Raw genomic sequence first — 17815 nt, forward strand, 5'->3', positions numbered from 1 at the left:
CTAAAGAGAGATTACATAACCCTCACTTAAAAAGATAAAACACTGGTGCAGGGAGATTATGGAATTATTTCCACCATGGCATCACCAAGGACAAATCTTGCCTGACCAACCTAGTGGCCTTCTATGATGGAATGACTATATGAGTTAGCAAGGCAAGAGCTATGGATGCCATCTATCTGTACTTCTGTAACAACTGTGACACGGTCCCTCACAACATCCTTCTCTCTAAACTGGAGATATGGATTTGATAGATGGGATTTTTTGCTAGACGAGGAACTAGATGGGTGGTCAGATCCAGAGAGTAGTGGTCAATGGTTCAGTGTTCAGATGGAGTCCCTCTGGGGTCTGTGTACCCTCATAGTCAATGCACCCTCAGTAAATTTATCAATGACAATGAGTGGTGTGGTTGACACACCCAAGGGACAGGATGCCATTCAGAGGGACCTGGACAAGCTCAAGAAGTGGGCCCATGTGAACTTCATGAGTTTCAACAAGGCTAAGCACAATGTCCTGCACCTGGGTTGGGGCAACCACCAGTATCAATACAGGCTGGGAGATGGAGGGCTTGAGAGCAGTCCTGAGGAGGACTTGGGGATACTAGTGGACAAAAAAACTGAACATGAGCCAGCAATGTGTGCTCGCAGACCAGAAAGCCAACCATATCCTGGGCTGCATCAAGAAAAGTGTGACCAGCAGGTCAGGGGAGTTGATCTTCCCCCTCTACTCTGCTCGTGAGACCCACCAAGCACAGCATTCAGCTCTGGAGTCCTCTGTACAAGAAAAACATAGACCTGTTGGATCAGGACCAGAGGAGGGCCACAAAAATTATTAGAGGGCTGGAACACCTCTCCTGTTGAGGACAGACTGAGAAAGTTTGGGTGTTCAGCCTGGAGAAGAGAAGGCTCCAAGGAGACCTTATTGGACCTTTCATTACTGGAAGGGGGCTTATAAGAAAGATGGTGACAGATTTTTTCATAGGGCCTCTTGCAATAGGACGAGAGGTAATGGTTTTAAACCAAAAGAGAATAGATTGAGATTAGATATAAGGAAGAAATTTTCTGCGATGAGGGTGGTGAGACACTCTAACTGGTTGCCTAGAGAGGTGGTGGATGTCCCAACCCTGGAAACATTCAAGATCAGGTTGGATGGGCTTCACTGATTTAGTGAAGATGTCCCTGCTCATTGCAGGAGAGTTGGATTAGACCTTTAAAGGTCCCTTCCAACTCCCAGCTATTCTATGATTCTATGATCCCAAAGAACACACCACAGATTGATTTATAGTAGAGTGACTTGCAGGCAAGGTTTCCTGACTTTTATTGTTAAACTTTAATCATCTAACTGCTCCAGCCTTTATATATGAAGTATATATTTTTGATACACTGCACTCCCTCCCTCAACTCCTTAATTATCTCAATCATCAAGAGAGCAATTTACATGTAAAAAGTAAAACCTCAAAACATTTTAGACCATTAAAATACCTGGGGATTGAAAGTCTACTAAATCAACATTGCTTTTATTATTCTTAATGCATGTCCAGCATACTTGAAATTATTAATCAATGAGCAACAAGAACATAATTTCTATTGCAAAATTCAAGAAAGCAAACTTGAAGTTCCTGCAGTGCTAGTGAATTAGAGAAAAGTACATTATTTTTTTCCTCCACTTTTGAGGAAGAAGAAACTCTCAAACTGGGCTCAAGCCTGACATTTTTGAACTCCTTATTTAAGTAGTAGCCGCTCAGGTAAAAAGTGCTCATCTTCGGATGACTCAAGTCAGCTGCATGAGTTTTACCATGGCGTGTTTAACTTTTTCACATTAATATTGTACAACAGCATACCACTAGCTACTTTCCAAATTCTCCTTTCAAGTTTCTTTGCATCTTGACACACAGCACTATCATCAGTATGTGTCAGGTATTACCAATAATATCTTTAAAAAGTGTTTGTAACATTCTGCAGACTAGGATTGCTGATCTAAGTGTAACTTCAGTATTTAGGCCATTCAGTCTGCTCAGTTATTACATAAATACATAACAGATAGTGAAGCTCCTGCACTAGGTTGTATTTTTCCCACTTCATTGACTTTTTTTTTTTAATGTTAGAATTGACTGAAGCTGAGGCCAGCCTTCTTGAGCTATTATTTGCTATTAGTGTAAATCAATTCTTCAGAAACCTTTAGGAAGTCCAATTAAGGATTGCTTTGCTTTCTCAAAAGCTTATTTTAAGTAGGGAGAAATAATGAGAGATGAAAAAACTGATCAGGTCTCTCAAGCGTAGAAATGGGTGGGAAAAGAAAGCATTACTTAAGGAATTGGTATGGGAGACCAATATGAAAAAACATTTAAGAGGCAAATCATAAGGCAAAACTGTATTTTTTTCACAATTTATGTTGTGTATAAGGACAACAAAGTATTTCATTGTAACACTCTCATTGGATTACAAAAAGCTGTCACTGGGCATAAAGAAGCCATTTTGCCTGTAACACTGCTAAGGAAATATAGAAAAAAATCCAAAAGGATACTATGTGGTTCTCCTTTATTCTACTGGCAATCATTTCACAAATACTCATGACTTAGATATTTCTTCTGCATCAGTGAGCAGATATTTGTAGTTAGTTAAATATCTGATAGGGGTTCATGTCAGACTGATTTCTTTCATAGGAATGAAGTAGAAGCAGAGGGAGAAAAAGGAAGTGAAAGATGTTTTCCCAAAAAGGGAAAAACAGAGCAAAGAAAAAAGTCATGACAAGTCACGACAAATCTTCCTATGCTGGAATCTGCCTTAAAAAAATATATTCTCTCTGTCAACTCAACAACATTAAAGAAAGGAAATTCACAACATGACAGAGGTTCCCCTGAGGTTTCTCTGTACTTGCTATATATGAAAATACAACATAAAGAACAGGTGGGAAAAAAAGGCTTTGGGACATAAATTAGAATATTTATTGTACAGTGTGCTATAAAAAAAATTCCAAAGTTTACACGTAGGTTCTGCAACTTCTCTTCTGTTTATATAGTAACCTTAAATACACACAAATCCCAATTAAATGCGGACTGTGGACTATTTTCTGAATTTCTTCCTTTGCAGTTAATAGTCATTTGAGATTTGTCACCAAATTAGACTTGTTTAATTCCTGATATGTGGAATTTTTATAATAATTTACCTTCTATTTGTGGTACTTCTCCCTGAAGTTTAGCCTTGCTTGTAAAAGGTGCATTCTGTAGCACCAGTGCAAACAGTGAAGGAATCAATGACTGTAGAGCAGACAGATACATGTGGAGCTTATGTTCGTCCAAGCCATGTTCTCCTTCCTGAAACAAACGGGACATTTACTTACAGTTTTTGGTTCGGATGATGTGTTGCTTGGGCATGTATTCTCTGGCAAGAGATCAACACATCTGTGACGAGCTTCTACACAGAGACATTAATTTATACAGTAATTTATCCTGACCACAAGCTTACTTTGTGTCAGCATTTAAATGCTCTTGTCACCCTTAAGTCACTCGCTTCTACTCAAAAGATACAAGCAATACAGTCTTTGGCTTTTAGTGGTTCATGTTGATGAACATAGAAATATTAATTTCATAAACATTTTCAGCACATTTTGGAAATAGGACTCCTTGGTCTTAGGGACCAATACATCTAAAAAATGAATAAACTAGTCATACTCTGAAAATAAGCACCTTGGTTAAGTGTATTAGATCATTATGAGATGTGTGGTTTTCCAGAACTTACCAGATATTTACCAAATCAAGCATGTAAACTGGCTCATAACTGCAAACCACTTGACTAAACCATTCAATTCTACCTTTTTGGTTTGTTTAATAAATAATGCACTTTATTAAAAAACACACTGTGTGACACTTTAAAACAATTTAAAAATATGGCAAATGCACTCAGAATAATACACATTATCTGGTCACAGACTCAAGCATTTTCTGAACAGCACTTTGATTATTGGGCTATAAAGTAAAACACTGTTAAAGAAGCATCTGGGATTTTTTTGTGGGTTTTTTAGGGTTTTGGCAGTGGTATTTTTTCCTTTCTTCTAAAGGACAAGTAAAAGTTATGGGGTTATAACAAAAATCTCCAGAAAACTTTTCCCCACAGAACATGAAGTATCTACTATTTACATTTCTGTATTTAAAAAAAAAAAGTCTGCATATGTAATAAAGATACAAAGAAAACTCTCCAATGTAGGAAAGCTGAACACATACCCTGAGCAATTTTTCAATTTTATTAAGCAGTGTAGGTATAAGATGGAATTGTAAATTTCCCAGTTCTGTTGTCCAGGCAGCATAAGCAGGTAAAAATACCTGATGCGTTGCACTAACTACACGTTCTGAAGGGTCTCCTAAAGCTGAAAGCAGAAGTTCAAAGCCCTGTCAAAAATAAAGAATATAATTACTTTTCCTACCATACAGTTTTCTCCACAAAACATGCAGTCTAGAAAAAAATTATGATCCATTTTTAAAATTTTACACTAATAAAAATAAAACAACATAGTACATGAAGGCCTTTCCACATATATTCCCAGCCCACCTACAAAGATAAACAGTAGGTTGTCCAAAGACCCTGCTAGTATTTCTCTACAGTCAAGTTATCAGAATGAATACAAACACATTTTACCACTCCGCCTTCAAAAACTCAAAGACAGGATTAGAAGTTCTTCATTTTCACTTATCTGAAACACTATTCAGCAGTATTAAGTTGCACTACAAGTAGGCTTTGTTGTAGTAGATGAATCTTTGTTAGCAAGTAATGATATCGAATTGGCTAATAGTATCAGATAGCCAATAAAGTCGTATGTTCCTGAAGGCGAATTATGAATTATTAGAGAAGCTTCTGTATGGGACTTATACCTGAGATTCTAAAGATACTTTTATGTATATGTTTTCTTTTTTGTCTTGGTGGTACAATAAAATGAACATTCATATAAACAATCAAAATTTTTATAAGTATTTGAAAAGATTTAATAAAAGTAAATGAAATTATGCATCCCTCATTCATTAAATAAGTACAGAAGACACTTCATACATACAAAACTCAAACGAAATTATACCTGTTGATATTTGTCTGGATCATCAATATATCCCATAATGATGCCAAGGCTTTTGATCACAGCTTCTCGTACCAGATCTGCCTTATCTTCCATTAGCATTTGCTGCAGCATGGAAAGTACTAAAGAACTACGAATTTCTTTCTGTTTGGAAACAAGAAAAAGTACTTCTTAAATGCAGTGAAACAAGAAATGTGAGTTTATAGCAATTTTTGTAAATAATCTGCACTTCTATTAGTGCTTACAAACAAAATCCCTTCCTCCAACCATGGATCCTTTTGAATATTATGCATTTAGTTTTCACAACAGAAGATGAATGGTTATAAAATGTCAGTAGTCTCATGAGAGAGCCTTTTGTCCCACTAAGCACAGAACTCAGGTCCTTCAATTTGTATGGAAACATGTGCTAAAAATAACTAAAAGCAAAAGAACTACTATAGGCCTAAACTTTAAACAGAATCTTTAATCACTCCATTGCTAAATCGGAGAAGCAGGTTTTTAATTTGGATTATTTGCATCCTTCTCTGAAATTTCTAATTCTAGTTTATCACTGACTTAATAGTCAGTTTATCACTGACTAATTTTGCTGCTTTTGACTGGCAGCACTCTTCATGTAACATTTCAGTGTCTGAAGAACTCTATTATTGGGTGCCATTTTTTTCAGAGATTATTTCCTTAATTGGTCCTATCTTTATTTCATCTGCATTGAAAGAAAGGATTTTCTCAGAACATACTGTTCTTAAAGACATTTTATAGCTAGACTGACCTGTATTCCTTTACAGTAAATAAACTACCTCCTTAATATCATTTATTGGATCTCACATGTGTGATATAAAGTAGAAGACAATGTGATTGTCAATACATAAAATGTATCCTTGAGAATATTCATAATTATAAAGGTCATTCATACTATGCAACAAATTTTGACCTTGCTTTCACTAGGAAAGTATTTACGATCACTATTAATACTTACTGGAAGGTAAGGTGCTAGAGCTCCACAGGATTCTGCTACCAGTAGCCGTCTCTCTGGGTATTTGTGGTTGATCTGGTAAAAAGAAACAAATTGGCTATTTGCTTTGCAGTAACCAGTATTCAAAATGTGGTTAGAATGAACAGCAGCAGAGCAGTATGTCTGCACCTCTTAGATAAACATTGACTGTGCCTGTAGAAGTTGCATATGGGTACTAAGCACCCTCAAATTCTTGTGCTGAGGCATAAAGACAAGGCAGATAGAGCCTTCACTAGTTGTCCTATAAAATACAGGTTATAATAAGAGAAAAATCTGAGAAGTATTTATGTATGTGAAACAGAACGGTGGAAAGCAGTGTATGGGTAACTTCTGAGCTGGCATGTCATGAAATATTTTGTCTTATGTAGCCCTTCAGGAGTTCCATTTCTCTGAGAACTACACAAGTGCCCTCTAGTGCTCTGAGCCAAACAGTGTAGCACAACTGCCCAGATCCTGCTGAGCAACTGGGGATCAAAAAAAGGCACATGTACTAAGTTAAGAAGCATTTGCATGTTAAAGTTCTGCTCTCAAGTCCAGCATAAACACGTTGTGTGTGTCTTTGAAGTGTGACTGAAAACAGCTCCATGAACCTCTCGATCCTGTGTTGTCTACCTCCCTTTTCAAAGGCCACTACAAAACTGTGCCTTACAAATTTTATACTGACAATTCTGAACCAAGCCTGCAATCCTGGAGCAGTCAGATTTAATGATTATCCAATGAAACTCATTATATGTTTCAATATACTTTGTGAATTAAAAAAGTTAGGGTAAAATGATGAGAGGGAAAAGTGAATAGCTTGTTCCTGTCAGATAAAATAGGATATACATGTGGTACAACTATTTCTTTCCTGCTATGCAGCATATAGCCTTGGTAAGACAACCATCTGACCATGAAAAAAGACCAAGGTACGCACTGCCTTTTTTGTCTCAGTCTTTACTGGGAAGACTTGTCTTGAGCAATCTCAAGTCCCTAAACCCCATGGGAAAATCTGGAACAAGGAGGACTTAAAGGCAGAGAATTACCAGGTTAGGAAACATTTAAACAAACTGGACATTTGTGGGCCCTGATGGGGATGAACCCATCAGTGCTGGGGGAGTTGGCAGATGTCATTGCAAGACCACTTGTGACAATCAAAGAAATGTTGTGTCAATTGGTGAGGTTCCTGAGGACTGGAAAAAAGCAAATGCCACTGGTATCTTCACAGTACAGTCTGTCTCACATCAGTTCCTGGGAAAGTGTTGAAACAACTAATTCTGGAAAACATGAGGGACAAAAAGGTGGCTGGAAACAGTCAGCATGTATTTATACAGGAAAAACCATGCATGACCAACCTGAGAGCTCTCCCAAGATGACTGGCTCAGTGTACAAGGTGAGAGCAATTAATATTGTTTATCTTGACTTCAGCAAGACTTTTGAATACTGTTTCCCATAACATACTCATTCACAAACTGATGAAGCCTGAGCTAGGTAAGGACAGTGAGGTGGATAGAAAACTGACTGAACAAATCACAGGCTCAAACAGTTGCAGCTGGGTGTCAGTCCCCAGTGGTGCACCTCAAAGTTGATTCTGGGGCCAACAATGAAGATGTATAACATCTTCATTAATGATCTGGATGACAAGACAGAATGTACCTCAACAAGTATGCAGATGATGCAAAACTGGAAGGAGCAGCTGATATACCCAGATGAGTGCACTGCCATACAGAGGCAGCTGGAGGCTGGAGAAACAGGCAGACAGGATCCTTATGAAGTTTAAGACAGGGGCGTGCAAAGTCCTGAACCTGAGCAGACATAATTCCCACACAGCAGGACAGACTAGAGGTCAAGTGGCTGGAAAGCAGCTTAGCAGAGAAGGACCTGGAGGGCCTGACAGATACCAAGCAAAGTCAGCAATGCACTCCTTGCAGCAAGGGAGAGCAATGGTATCCTTGGCAGACCCAGGAGAAGCACCACCAGCAGGTATGTCATTAGCCCTCTTTACTCAGCACTGCTGAGACCACATCCAGAGTGCTGTGTACAGTTCTGGGCTTCCCAGCCACAGACACAAAGACATACTGGAGCAAGTCCAGTGGAGAGAGGTGAGGATGATTAAAAGATAAGAGTCTATGATATATGGGAGGAGGCTGAGAGAGCTGGGATTGTTTGGTCTTAAGAAGAACGTGCTTGGGAGCTATCTTAACCATATGTATAAATATCTGTACCTATCTGCAGAGAGGTAAAGAACACAGAGGTGCCCAATGAAAGGTCAAGAGGAAATGGGACATAAACTGAAATACAGGAAATTTACTGGGAGGGTGGCCAAACCTTGTAACACATTGCCCAGAGATGTTATGGAGCCTCCATACTCAGACATATTCAAAACCAGACTGGACCTGACCTTGAGCAACTTCTTCTAGCTAACTCTGTTTTAAGCAGGGAGCTTGGACTACAAGATGTTCAAAGGTCCCTTCCAACCTCAGTCATTCTATGATTCTCTCAATTCTACTCACCTAGGAGAAACTACAGGTGAAGACACAGTAATAAATCAACTTTGCACAACTTCTTACCTCAACTTTATTTCCACAGCACACTGAACAATGGTACCTGACCAATGATGTACTCTTATCTTCAACTTTCTCATGTTCTGATCTCAAAACAACCAAGAACTCTCTCAAGAATGAAGAGTGGCAAAGATCATTTGTAAGAGACTTAAATGAACAAACCATGAGCCTCAGGACTAAACTGAAATCTCAAGCATGGGAGAATGTTCTTTGAGTGTGTCTATCATTACTTTGCATTCATTCATCAGTAGGGCACCTGTAATACTTTTTGGAAGCATAGATGAGAAACAATATGGGCATGCAACAGGCTGCTTTAATACCTATAGTATCTTTGACTTATGTGCCATCTTTCCAAATGCAAATTCCCTACTGGTAACAGAGATACACTTTGCCTTCTGGAACTCTGCCTACCTGAAAGAAACAGCAAAGTCTAGTTTCAACTGGTTTGGGTAGACTGGCAAGGCAATCTAAATATCACCCCTGATATTGCAAAGACATACTGACACTGGAGAAAAAAGAGAAATTTCTACAAAGTTTGTGGTCAGGGAAGAGTAGTAGCACTTAGAAACCTAAACATAACTGTAAACTGTTTATTACCATTTCTTTTCCTTTAAGAAGCAGTAGTACAATTTTGGAAGTGGATTAACTCTTCACTAGTTCTGAGGGAACTTTTAGCATTCACAGAGCCTTGAGCTAAACTCAGATGATGCAGCTATCTAATTCTACCTGCGAAGAGCAGGTAGAAATATCACAAAGAACCGTCTGATAACTCTAAAGTCCAGAATATGTGAATGAAAATGCTGAATCTTCTGAGGGCCCAGACCTTTGCATCTGTAAGTAGATTCTGGGTGGAGACCAACTGCATGAACACTTCCCTGATCAAAGCATCTACTGAGAAAAGGTGGAAAGCTATGTGTGTTCTTGAGTTCCTTCTACAAACTCAGTCTTGTGATAACGAGATTCAGCTGGTATTTTGCCAGAAAAAATAATGACCTGGTTTCAGTATCATAAAAAGTCTGGCAAACTGCATTAAATAAATGCATGATGACATATGGCTTGGCAGCCTGATATGCTGTACTGTTACAGTTGGACCTGTTTCTCTTTTGCATCAGCAATTACCAAGAACTGCTATGATGAAGATGTGCTCCTACTGAGGTGAGACTTTTTTTTTAAACACTGTTCAAATTTCATGAAAAGGACTAAGAAAACAAAATATGGTTTGTTTTGTGTTCAACTACTATTGCCACGAGTCCTTCATTTAATCAATAGATACATCGGTCATACATTAAGTATAAATACTACATATAATATGTACTTCTGCCATCAGAAAGCATTAAGACTATTAAAGCTCGGACTTTATTGTGAAACACAGATGGCTGCATTATACAAGAAACAGTAGACAATTATCAGACCAGAAAGACTGTGCCATCAAAGCAAGCATTACCACTCTGTCAAGGCTTTAGTTATTCACTGTCTTTTAGGCAATGATTAATTCCCTTCTTCATTATGGTAGGAAAATGCCATGAATTTTCACCTGAACTCATATTGTTCTGTTTCTATGCCTCAGATGAAACAGTAAGAGTTTCAGTTTGGTTGTACAGTTATTTCTCTAAATTTAGAATATCTGTCAAAGAGGTCACTGATTCTAGAATTCACATCTAAGCTTCAGGTTGATCTTACAGTTGTAAAATCATGCCCATCTACAGGGGACTGACTTCTGATTACTTTGATCTTTAATTTTCTCTTTATGGGTTTCAACTAGCTGAAATGCAGACACTGTTTCAGGGACTTAATACAACATAAAAATCAGCAAATGAAATCTCTGAATAAAAATGGATTTCCAATAGGAAATTACAGCACAAATTATAAAGACACCTACCTGGCAATAGGTTAGGCAACACTGATGATGAACACGTGCATATCTACTTTTCAATACAACAAACATATGCAAGTATATGCAGGTAACCACAATCTCTAGATAGTCTTTGACAAGTTTTTTGCTTCCAAGTTCTTTTTAATGTTATATAATGTAATGAGGACAGAGAACATCCAAATACCTTTCTGAAAAATACTTTGAACTGCCATTCACTGAAAAATGAAACTAGAACAACCTCCCTCTCAAACAGATAAAACTTGACATTTACGAATTTTTAACTAATTTTCCAGAGTAAAGAACAAAATAATCAGTTACCTGTTCCCAACACTGTGGTAAAAGCTCAGCTTCTACACGTGTTGGTCCAACGTGTCGGGCAAATGCCACACACCCAGTCAGTATCATCTGTCTGAAAACATAAATTTAATCTGTTTATAAAGTTCTATAATATATAGAATATGTTTAAGTTAGGAAACAGATACTGTCAGGTAACAGGTAATTGCCTGCTGTCAAAATTTCACACCATACACACTGTCTTAAAGGCTAAAAATTAAATTGAAAGCCACTGGTGTCCCAATAGATGACTTTTAAAATAGATGGACTAGATGACTTTTAAAGGTCCCTCCCAACCCAAACTATTCTATGATTCTATCTTGTTTTCTTTTTAATACACCTTTTCCAGAAATTTGCAGATCCCAAATCCCATGAACCAGAGCCTGAGAATCTCTGATTTGGAAATCTCTGATTTCCTAATGTCTGAGATTGGGACTCTCTGACTAAATCTCTCATTTAATTCTTATTAATGAATGCTATGATTCATCATGCAGTAAAAGGATCTAAATTACTTAACGCTATCATACTACCACAGTGTTTCAGTCAAGTATGCATACTGCTTGCTTTTATTTGGAAGCCTTCATGACATTTAATGAACTTCGTTCAAAACAACAACTTAATTCTTTCATGACATGGTTTTGCAACATTATAACTGCAAGTTACTGTAATCTCTCCCAAAATATTGGAGTTTTGTCAGAAATCTTCTAAAGCCTACTCTAAAATGGAAGCAATTAATCAATCAGCAGTATCTATGATCACCTGAGTCATTTGTAGTTATATTCTTGCATTTTTTAACTTTCCTCAAAGACTGCAAGAAATCACTGTTGTTCCATTAACTTCACAATCACAGAGATACATTTAAAACTTCATTAAAATTGTATTTAGCTGTCATTTGTGATCTTCTAACTTTTATTTAATAAGTGTTTATCTTGCTAATATTTTGTACTTCTATTTCTCCTGTTAATAGGACTGGAATGATACCTACTTTGCATGCAATATATACCACTTCTATTTACTTTTAGTGCCTACATCAACACTTAAATAAACAGCTTCAAACAATAACACACGGACATAAGACACTCATTTTATCACCTCCACAGTAAGATTAGGACACCACTGAGAATATGTTTATTACTACTTTGTGGAAAGTAAGCCAGAATTTATTTGCTACCATTTTAGTGTCGTGTCTAAACTCCTAAATATTTACTGCAGCTAATAGTATGCCCTTAAGGTTGAAAGGCAGAGAATCTGCTAGCTATTTAACTAGTTATACAATATACTCCAGAAAAAAAGGACACAATTTCAGAATATTTTCAAGGAGAAATAATCTATTAAAAATATTTTTTTTCCCAGCATTCTTTAGGCCAACAATCACACCAAGCTCTTTGGTTTTGTGTTCTGTGTGGTTTTTTCCTCTCTACCACATAAAGAGAACTAGACCTTTGACCACGGTAAGAAGCTTGAGGGAAAACGAAAATGTAATGGTTAGATAAGACTCAAGAAATCAACAGATGATAGGTGATAGCAATACAGAGACAAAAACCTGTGATAATTCTGACAAAACATCAAACAAAACAGTTACTCGAATGCTTGTCTTTGGTTGTACACACTGCACCTAATCACAGACTTAGGCAATACCTTTATAAGATATTAAAAAAGCAAACAGCAGGATACAGTAATTACTTGAAATAATCTGCATTAGAAATAGGGAAAACCAAAATATATATTTGTTTTCTTTAAATCAAACCTCCTCAAAAATTAGGAGTTCCATGAAATATCAAGATTAACTTGGATTTCCTTCTGCCTTGCATATGAAGTAGGGAACTAAGATATTGCAAAAATATTTAAAAATAATGTTATAATTATTTTACTGTAATAATTTTTTAAGTATATGACAACAGTCAGTATTTCAGGGGAAGGAAAGATTCTAAGAATCTCAACAATAGGTCATTGAAGCAAAAAATGTTAACACTAAGCTGTTACAAAACTTGAAGTCTATGCTGGATATAGCAAAAACTTTTCTACTTATTGTCATAACGATCTCTCCAGGTTATGCACTTATGATCAGTTAGGCAAGTACATAAAGCCAATCAGTACAATTCAGAGCAGCACTAGTTTGCTGCATCAGTACAGAAACCAAAGTGAAATCAAGAATCAGACTAGAGGAACAAGGCAGAAGAGGAGAACAGACAAAATTTAACACCTCTACACTCTTTCTAGAGGTTTTCGAAAGAGACTGCATGCGTTGGTAAGCAATTCAATCTTACACTGCAAAGTTCAAGGTTCTTTTGTCACTCCTAAAGGTTATAATAAAAACTTACTTACTAGTGTTTATTATGTCAGCAAATTACATGTGTTCTGTAAGAGGTGGTATATGACTAATGAAAAGACACACTAGCTACACTAAGCTTAATGTATTTTAGCTTATCATTAAGAATGCTGCTTCTAGGTACATTACTTGGAAATCATCAAGAGTTTTGAACTATGTTTTGACCTTGTTCTAGAAGACCCCAATATTAATCTTACTCATTGCTCCTTAGCTTCCAAAACCAACATAACTGTCCAAAAAGATGTTTAAGTAAAGCTAACGCATATGTATTCCTTTGCAGAAAAGAATATGATAGACATTTTGAAAAGTTGAATAGTACATTAATGAACAAAGCCTTGAGGATAAAAGTGGCCTTGTTAAATATGACGTTAGTATACAAGACTATGGTAATATGCTATATCTGCATGTACCAAAGAGCCTCTCACATGGGCAAGAAACACAATACAGGGTTTCCGCCTAATTGTTACCACACTTTACAAGTTCAAATATTTAAAGTAAAATACTTAATGTGTTCAGTAATAGAAATCTAATGTCACATCTCCATCTCTTGCATTTAACAAATTTAAAAAGTCAACTCATTATCAACTGCTACTTTAATGTATAATGTAGGCCTGTACAGTATAGCAGAAGATAAGTAAGAGATAATTAATACCATTGTTCTGGTTACTAACCTGAATGTCTTTGCTTACTTCATACTGCACAAGACTGCTAAAATATTAAACTTATTTAAATAAAAAACAAGCATGCATAAAATACTTCATGCAAATAAAAAGTATAAAAAAGTCTAAGTAGTATAAAAAACTGACTGAAATTCTGAATAGGTATTTTCTATCTAATTTGTGTTCAGAATGTCTTTTATTTGACAGAATTTTACTTATTCTTCAGTCAGATGTTATGGCACCTATAAAAAGATTATGATTTTCATGTGTGTAAATGTATATTATGTATATACATGTTTTGTCCTGGAAGTTATGGCAGAATATTCTTCCCATATTTCTGATGAAGATGAGTTGGTTTTAGATATAAATCTCTAACTCACAACAAAGAATGAACAACTTCAAGGAAAAAGAAGCTTAGATTTTCTTCTTTCTTAGCTGATGAAAAAGACACACGGAACTGCAGCTAAACAGGCATATGGACAATCTATTTGATAGGCCACCAATCCTGTAACAAAACTACAAGAGAATACAAGTGAGATGTAACTTCCTTTCCCTCTCAACCACAAAATTATTTTACCTTCTCAATCTGTATGGGACACTCAAAATATTTCAGATAATGGTAGATGTTTCAGAAGTAGATTTCTAATGAATCTGAAGTTTAACAAGGACTATATTTTTGTAATTTCAATCTGCATGGTGCCACTGTGCTACAAGCTGCTTTTATTTGTTTATGTATTATTTTGTATCCAAGCCCATCTCTTCCAATTGTACCTCATCTCTAAATTTTACCATGGGAAAAAGACACTGGAAGACATCTGTTTCAGAGAATCTTAAAAAAAAAATGCTTTCCACCTATTTCATAAAGCCTATTCTGTCTGAAGACAGAACAGAGCAATGATAGATACAGATGCTTTATGAAACATCTATAACGAAAATAAAGGCAGAGCTATAGATCAAGAATGAAAAAATCCTTCCACAGTTAAGAGAAGGAAACATACCAGCTAAGGTACTGTCTTTCAACCTTAAGGGTATTCTTACCAAGAATGGTACAAGGCAGATCTCCTGAATACTTAGGAAGAACTAAATTTAGAAAACAAAATAAAAAGTGGACTTTGTTTGAAAGTTTTAACCAAAATAAAGCAAAGGTCTTAACACTTGTCAGAACTAAATCACTGCCTCAGTCTTCTGAAATTTTTATTGCTACCATAGTACTGAACCATAAGTAGGCAGATTTTCTCATGCTATTTTCCCAAACTAAACACAGTAGTTAACTTTAAAACATATAGATCACTAAGATAAACTAAGACAGAAGTTTAAAAAAGTTGTTTTATTTTCTGTATCAACCATTGCTAAGACTTATGATCTTAAAGCCCTTTTAATAAAGTATTTCAGTTCATCTTTAAAGAAAAAAGGAACTGATATGTTACACTGCAGCTTACCAAGCACATTCTTACATTTCGGTCACTAGAAAGTACAGGTCACAGAAATGGAAAGTCCTGCATTCCACATAAATTTTTCAACACTGTATCAGCAAAACATAAGCTTAAGTGAAACTTGGTTAAAATCATTGAGTAATACCCAGTTTCTACTAGTTCTGTTTCTTTGACAAAGAAAAAAGTTCCTTCTTGTCCCGCAACACACAAACACAAACACACCTTTGCTCATCATCCGGTCGTTTGATCAAATTGAACAGTATGTGTAGAAGCTGATCTCTCTCTTTGGGTTCAGGATGGAGGCAGGCTGTACACAGTATGAGTGGGATCAATTCCTAAAAAGTTGTGGGTAGGGGAAAACCAAACAAAGTAAAAACGCTTTGGGCATATATTCATTAATGGCAAAAGAAACTAAGAAGATAAATCTAGCCACATAACATCAAAACAGTTAGAGAAGATGTTTTAGAGACTTGATCTCTTAAGTGACCTGAAAAAAGTGAAGGTCTACAAAAGTTAGAAGTATTTTCCTGCTAGGAAAGATCAAGGGAGAACCAGCACATAAAATAAAATGCTCTTCAAAGATTACAATGAACATATGCAGGTCACCTGTAACCAGAATTAGAGGACAATCATGGTTTAAATTGCCTTCACTACCTACTGAACTGCAGCAAGCTCCACAGACATCTATGGAACAAAGTTCCTACAGAAAAAGCTATTTCTGATGCCATGGAGTTAAAGATTAAAATTTTCAATTAAGCATGCCCACAGTTTTGTGCATAGGTTTAAATAAGCACTGAGAAACATATATTGGTAAAGGTGACCGCAGACAGATATCCTCTATTTTGTGTTGACTGAGAACTGTATGTTTTTTTTAAAGGTTTGTTGGGGAGTTTTTCAATAGAGGCAATATCTGAAGCTAAATTTTCTTTATAGAGCAACTGAATTCCCTTATGGAACAAACTACCAAGAAAATACTATGTAAAACATTAACTGAAAGAAAACATAAGGCTGTTCACAATAGGGAAGACCTCCTCCTTTCTAATTATGCCTTAAAGCTCATGGTATTCATTCCCAGAAGAAACAAATGTTTCTAAAACATGGACTGGAAGTCCCTTTCCTTGACCTTGTTGATGTGAGTCTTTACTCCAACCAAATTTGGAAGCCACATAATTTCTAGGCTATTTAATATCTTAGAGACATAAACATCACACTGGGAGGTCCGGGGAAAAGAACAAGACAAACCTAGGTGTCTGCAGTGAAAACATGGGCAAGTAATCTGGAGACTTTCTCTCCCATTACTGCATACTTTTGAACCACTTTTATCATACAAACTTTTTGTGAATTAATAAACTGTGACAAACAAGCAGATGACAGTGGGAAACACCCCTAAAGTTACTGAGAAAGATTATAAAAAAAAAAAAAAAACCACCTGGAAAAAGCTATAGTTATTTGTAATAATTTTGCAGGGAGGTGCCAATTTCTTCTTGCAGACAGTCAAAGTGACCTATTCATGACGTTCTTGCAACTAAATCTATTAAACAAGGTGGACATGTGGAAACAACATTAAAGATGCCCTCACAGCTCAACTTGTATTTCCCTAAACAGCAAGTGCTATGTTTATTTTAAACACCAAATGATACTGTATGTTAAGAGGATTGCCTAAATTAGTCCTGATAAGCTTTTATTTTCATTTTACAAGAACCCTACGCAGTGTGCTATTTTTCACCCCTGAAGATGACCAGACACATCTTAAAATGTATTTTAACATTCTGAAAGATATGTTCTCAATATTCAACCCAATTATAGGGCAAATTAGGGATTTTATGATGAGACAGAGGAATTAATGTGGAAATATCCTATTCATTGTTTAAAAAATCTGGAAGTACAGAAGCAAAAGTGAAAAAGAAATTTGGAACAATTTTGAGATTTACAATTGTCAATATTTTAAAGGGATCCAGGTTTTGGGTTTGTTTTTATAAGTGTAGCACAACAAAAAGTAACATGAATTGAAAACCTGTATTAAAGAAACTTTACAAAGTACAGCACATGAAGAGCTAAGTAACTTCCTTCAGCTGAAAGCTCCTTTCCTTCTAGAATTTCCACGTTAAATTATATTTTTTGTATACCCAACATTCAGGTTTTGCCCAGCTAAGGTTCTAAGAAGGCAGGGGGCTTAACTTATTTAACTTTTTTGTACTTCACAGAAGCATCTTCTCTCCTGCAAACACTGTTTTAACTCCAAAAGATCTGAAGAAAATATTGCAACAATAAAAAAAACCTCTAAATACCACTAGTTATTCATTAAGCCAAGATCTTTTAAAGAAGAAATCTGATTGCAATTTGTAGATACACAACATAATTACTAACTCCATCATAAAGAATACAGCTCATGGAAAAAACTTTAAATCTAAAAAACCCCTGTGTTACTTTACTGAGATCTAACTTTCTGAAATCTACTATAAGTTCACATTATCCAACTTTTCTTGCAATTATTCTTAAGTACTCCTTATAAAGAATTTTTTTTTAAAAAAAAAACAAACCCATGAAATAGGACATGTGTGTGTATATATATATATAAATA

General features: G+C 36.1%; 1 protein-coding gene across 1 annotated transcript in view; it reads right to left on the bottom strand.

The window, feature by feature from the left end:
* Window positions 1–17815, bottom strand: part of RELCH (RAB11 binding and LisH domain, coiled-coil and HEAT repeat containing) — a 43781-nt gene that overhangs the window by 25042 nt on the left and 924 nt on the right. The window contains exons 2-7 of the mRNA XM_026842493.1: window positions 15457–15569; window positions 10799–10889; window positions 6032–6103; window positions 5062–5202; window positions 4217–4381; window positions 3163–3310 (exon numbers count right to left, since the gene is read on the bottom strand). Coding sequence (XP_026698294.1) covers window positions 3163–3310; window positions 4217–4381; window positions 5062–5202; window positions 6032–6103; window positions 10799–10885 — 613 coding nt within the window. The 5' untranslated portion in view covers window positions 10886–10889; window positions 15457–15569. The remainder of the gene's footprint in view (window positions 1–3162; window positions 3311–4216; window positions 4382–5061; window positions 5203–6031; window positions 6104–10798; window positions 10890–15456; window positions 15570–17815) is intronic.

This window comes from Athene cunicularia, assembly GCF_003259725.1.
Source record: "Athene cunicularia isolate RWA chromosome 2 unlocalized genomic scaffold, athCun1 chr2_part1, whole genome shotgun sequence".
Taxonomy (NCBI): Eukaryota; Metazoa; Chordata; class Aves; order Strigiformes; family Strigidae; genus Athene; species Athene cunicularia.